At 35.0% G+C, this 5,381-nt stretch overlaps 1 protein-coding gene across 1 annotated transcript; it reads right to left on the bottom strand.

Moving 5' to 3' along the window:
* Window positions 1–4,040: 4,040 nt before the first annotated feature.
* LOC149203370 (uncharacterized) lies at window positions 4,041–5,029 on the bottom strand. The gene is made up of 5 exons (XM_089401845.1): window positions 4,870–5,029; window positions 4,645–4,695; window positions 4,448–4,507; window positions 4,301–4,372; window positions 4,041–4,078 (listed from the first exon to the last, which is right to left on the bottom strand). The coding sequence occupies exons 1-5, from the start codon at window positions 5,027–5,029 to the stop codon at window positions 4,041–4,043; spliced, it is 381 nt and encodes a 126-aa protein (XP_089257971.1).
* Between the last annotated feature and the right edge of the window lie 352 nt (window positions 5,030–5,381).

Genomic DNA, 5,381 nt, shown 5'->3' with positions numbered 1-5,381 from the left:
TAATAAGGGGGTTGTACTAATAACAATAAGGGGTTACCCTAGTAGTATAGGGGCCTAACATGCCGCTCTCCTTCAAAAAGTGTTGTCCTCAATGCTTGAGTAGTTCTTGATGCTTCTGTAAAAAATTCTTGTCCTCCCATGTGGAATCTTCAGCGGGTAAGTTCTTCCACTTGATGAGATACTCCGAAATTCATCGATTTTGTAGTCGTTGGGTTCTTGTTTCTGTGACTACTCCAGGTTCCAATATGATTTTTCCTTCCTCTTCAATTTCTAGCAATATTGTTTGAATTGGGATCTTTTGCAACTTTTGAATAAGTGGCCATACTTCTTCGTCCCTTTCCATTCATCCCTTGCTTCGTTTATCCAATCTCGTTGAATAATAGAAATAGCACAAAACAATGCTTCGTCATCCTCATCCTTTCTTGAGAGTGCATATGCAACAAAATTTTGCTTCCATTTTCTATAGATGATGTCAAAGTCATAACCCATCATATTTGTGACACATTTTTTCTATTCTTTTAAAAATAATAGTTGTTCTAAAAGGTATTTAAGACTATCATGACCCATTTTTACCTTGAAGTGTCTTCCCATTTGGTAAGGTCGCCATTTCTTAAGTGCATGTAGTATTGCCAACATTTCCTTCTCATAAATAGCTTGCTTGAGATGTAGCAGTAAAATTACCCAATCACCTACATCAAAACATTTTTCACTATGATGTTGATCTACCTGTTGCTTCATTCAATTTTTCACCAAAGTGGTGTTATCCTTTAAAAGTTGGAGAACTTGTTGTTGATGCTCGATGTGATCTTTCACTGCTTGAACCTTTTTCTTCTTGATATGTCCTTCTATCTTGATTGTTTGAGGAGTGGTAATTTTGACCAATGAATTACAAGATATGGTTGGATTCATTTCTTCTTTCTCGATGTGATCTTTCACTTCTTGCACCTTTTTCTTCTTGATATGTCCTTCTATCTTGAGAGTTTGAAGAGTGGTAATTCTTGCCAATGCTTTAAAAGATATGGTCTGATTCATTTCTTCTTTCTCTAGGGTTGGGTCCTAATGTATATCCCCTCCTTTTGATGTTTCTTGATCCTTTTCTTCCTCCTCTTCATACTCTATGTAAAATAATTTCTTCTCATCACACTTATGACCTTTAGTGCATTTGCTTTCACAATTGCAACAAAGCCCTTTTTCTCTTTTCTCTTCCAATTGTTGTGGTGTAACCTTTGTAGGTTGTGGAAGGCTAGCAGAAACAACACTTCCATCTTTATAGTTATGAGGTGTAGACTTCCTTGTTGCCATAATTTTACTTTCCACTATGTAACAAAGCCCTTTTACTCTTTCCTCCATGAAAATTGACCACGTAACAAGTTGTTTACGAGAACAAAGCCCTTTATACCATAAAAATTGATCCGATTCTAAATATGAAGATGCAATACATACCTTTTGTACCAGTGGTACACCATGTAGATAAAAATATTGCTCCATTTAAAATATCCAATTTACCGGATTCTTGCCATCAAACTTTCTCATATCGCCTTTTCTTGATTTTAGGAGCTCGATCTTGAAATGACTATAACTCTGTAATTTCATTTCTTCCAATTTTGAAATTGCAACCTGCAGTATCCCTATGCATCATCTTTCCAATAGCACCAGTTTGATCCAAATTCGATTCTCCAAGGAAGAGTTATGCCAAATATCCCACATTGACCTGATTATAGACTAGTTCAATAGAGCGAACTTGTACAACGTGCCACGTGTCACTGTTTCAACCTTTGGCTTTGAAAAATATATATGAGAAACTACAGTCCATCCTCTTTCTATACCTTCTTCCAAAATTCGATGCTCAGAGGAGTCTGCAAAAAGAGCAACTTTCTCAGATCATGTCTCTGCAAATATAGTGCAAAAATCTATGAAATTTGGACCCAAGGTTCACTACGATTTCATCTCAAATGAGTTTTTTTCGCTTCTGAAACATCGTAGAAAAAAAGTTATAGAAAAAATGCCACGATGACCTATTTGGAGCAACGAAACCCTAGAATCTAAAGCTTTGATACCAAATGTTATGAAACCAACTAACGAAAAGATAGAAAATATATATCAACGCCTTAGAATTCAGCCTCTTCAAGGGGGCGACCTCCTTTAAATTGCATAAATGAATAATTCTTGGATGATACAAATGAAAAGCCCTCCTTTCTATATATAGTAGTCTATGGGGTCATAATATAATCAAAGCTAACATAACAATAATAATGTAAGGGCGCAATAATAACAATAGTGGGCTTATATGGGGCACAATAGTAACAATATAGGCACTACATGGGTACATCAATATAATAAGGGGGTTTTACTAAAAACAATAAGGGGTTACCCTAGTAGTATAGGGGCCTAACAGACCCATCATATTTACTAGGTGTAGATTCCATCGCTCAAGATGACTTCTATGAGGAGGGATGTGAGATTTGACGAAGAGAAAACCATGATAAGCTCTCTAGAGTGAGAGTTAAGCATTTTGCCAAAGGAGGAGCTTCTAGATCCAAAGGAGGAGCCTCAATCAGATCAACAAGATGTTGTGGAGTAGCCACATATGGACGAGAAGAGAGTAGGCTGAGTTAGGGGACCCACTCACACAGAGCCTTCTAGAGAAGGGAGGAAGACGTCCAGCAAGAAAGACATGCTGGTGTAGGAAGCTCAGGAACATGTTGGAGCCCCTAGCTCCTTACTTAGACAAAGGAGGTCACCATACATATATATCGAATATATGGAACTCATGTAAGAGTTGATTGATTTTGAGCCATCTTCTTTTGAAGAGGTTGTTTCCCAGAAGGTGTGGGTAGGTGCCATAGTGGAGTAGTATGACTCCATCATGAAGAATGGTTCTTGGGAGGTTGTTCCTAGACATGAGGGAAAATATGCTATTGGCTCCAAGTGGGTGTATAATTTGAAACATGCAACCAATAGCAATATTGAAAATCACAAGGCCAAATTTACAGCCAAAGTCTTCTCACCAGTGGAGGGGATTGATAAAAAAAATCAAATTACAGTTATACATTTGATAAAGAAACCACCAACATTATAGAAATGAATTTAGAAGGAAAAAAAATATTGATTGCTTCTAAGGTTGTAGTATGAGAAATACCCAAGGGTGGAAATGAATCATATAGATGCCCCATTATCTTTAGAGCAAGGACAATGATGTGGCATCAAATATCAGGGCATATAGAGTAAGGACCTTGAAATATCATATGCTGAGGGTATGGTTGAAGGTATTCTTGATGTCACTCTAGATTTCGAGTTCTATTAATATTTCATGTTTTTTAAACACAACAGAGTAACATTATGTGAATATATTATTTTATATTGAGAGGTGATTTCTCAAGATTCATATGGATTTTTTCTCTCCAAAAGAAATATGTCATTAATAAATTTAAAGAATTTAAGGCTTATGTAAATAATCATATGGAGAATACAATAAGAATGTTGAAGAAAGAAGATGATGGAGTGTTTCACCAAAATGAAAGAATTTCATAAAAGACATGGAATATCAAGGAAAAAGAATACCCCATGCACACATCAATGTAACTAAGCTAGAGAAATAGTGAATAAGACATTAATATAAAATGCTAGAGAAATAGTGAATAAGACATTAATATAAAATGCAAGGCAATTTCTTTCGCGAAAATGAAAGAATTTCATAAAAAACATGGAATATCAAGGAACAAGAATACCCCATGCACACATGAATTTAACAAAGCTAGTGAATATACTGCATGTTACATTGTAAATTGTTTTTTATAATAAATCATTTTCCAAAAATACGTCACATTATTAATAAGAAAACTTTAAATTATGAAAACAAACAAACCAACCAATTATATATTTGATTTACAAACCAACAACATTATACAAATGAATTTAGAAAGAAAAAAATAAGACACTGGTGGTGATCACAGCTTTAATGTCCATATTTCTGGAACTCCCACTCACTATTATCTGCAGCAATATATACATAAAATAAGACACTGGTGGTGATCACAGCTTTAATGTCCATATTTCTGGAACTCCCACTCACTATTATCTGCAGCAATATATACATAGTGAGGTGTAAAATAAAAGTTCAAATGAATCTTCAAAGTAAACTTCCTCTCTCATTGTCCAACCAAAAATAAAGTGAACAGAAAAAAAAAACTAACCATAATTTTCCTTAAAAAGGTTCATGTTTCCATTTCAAAATAATTTCACTCTACTAAAATGCAACCCTAAAGATTAATTGCACAAGAGGGAAGTTTAAAATACATACCTAATGGGCAGACTTGTCTTGTCTTAAGCCACCGGCTTATGCAGTGAAAATGAAAGGCATGATTGCAGGCTCCTGTTTCAAATGTCAAAGAAAAACATATAAAACTTTGATAACCTAGAGCTTAAGCGAATAATAATAATAATATACCCCATGCAACACTGCATTCTTCAGTGGTCTCAATTCCTTGATTTGCCTGACACTCTATACCTATATGTACAAAAACAAAAACAATAATATTATTTTCAAATTTCATATAATTTAGTCAAACTGATTCAAAAATCTCCCGAAAACAATACATCTTCTCAATTTTCTACCATTAAATTATATAAATAAATAAAACATACAGAGATCCATAATGTGGTTTCTGCAAATTGCACAATTATCGACCTGGATGTCTGCATGCAGAGATTAAAATTGTGTTAGAATAAAATAGTAAATCATTCAAGTTAAATTGGATATTTTTAGTGAGAAGGATACCTGTCTCAGAGACAGTTTGAAGACTGGTGTAAAACGACTCTGTTTTGAATAAATAAATAAATGCAACAAGTAAGGTTGGAAGCACATAATACCCCATGCCCAGAGTGCAATAGCATTCCATTTCTTAATTTCAAACCTCTTATTCTTGGTGGAATTAGGGCATGGTGCCACAGCTTGACTACTGGTGCCCTCTCCCTCTCCATCTCCTGTAGAATCTTGGATCATCCTCCTCTCTGCATCTCTTGATGCCATCACGCCCTGCCCTGCCCTACGAGATCAAGATTGCACAGTTTTATGTTGAAACGAATGATCAAAAGTACGCCCTACGAGATTGAGATTGAGATTCAACAGTTCAATTTTACGTTGAAACGAACGATCAAAATACGCCCTACGCACTTTCGGGTGGTTTAAACAATTTCAGATCATGTGTCAATGAAACTCCCTACGAGGTTGTGGTTGGTATCAATAAAACACACACACACACACACACACACACACACACACACACACAGATATATATATATATATATATATATATATATATATATATATATATATATATATTCAAAATGTGAAACTTCAATGTATTTATATGTGCCCTTTG

The sequence above is a fragment of the Pinus tabuliformis genome, chromosome 2_1, assembly GCF_031772625.1.
Source record: "Pinus tabuliformis cultivar Carrire ecotype Pingquan chromosome 2_1, CPIR1, whole genome shotgun sequence".
Lineage (NCBI taxonomy): Eukaryota > Viridiplantae > Streptophyta > Pinopsida > Pinales > Pinaceae > Pinus > Pinus tabuliformis.
This window is presented reverse-complemented; position numbering and strand designations above follow the sequence as displayed.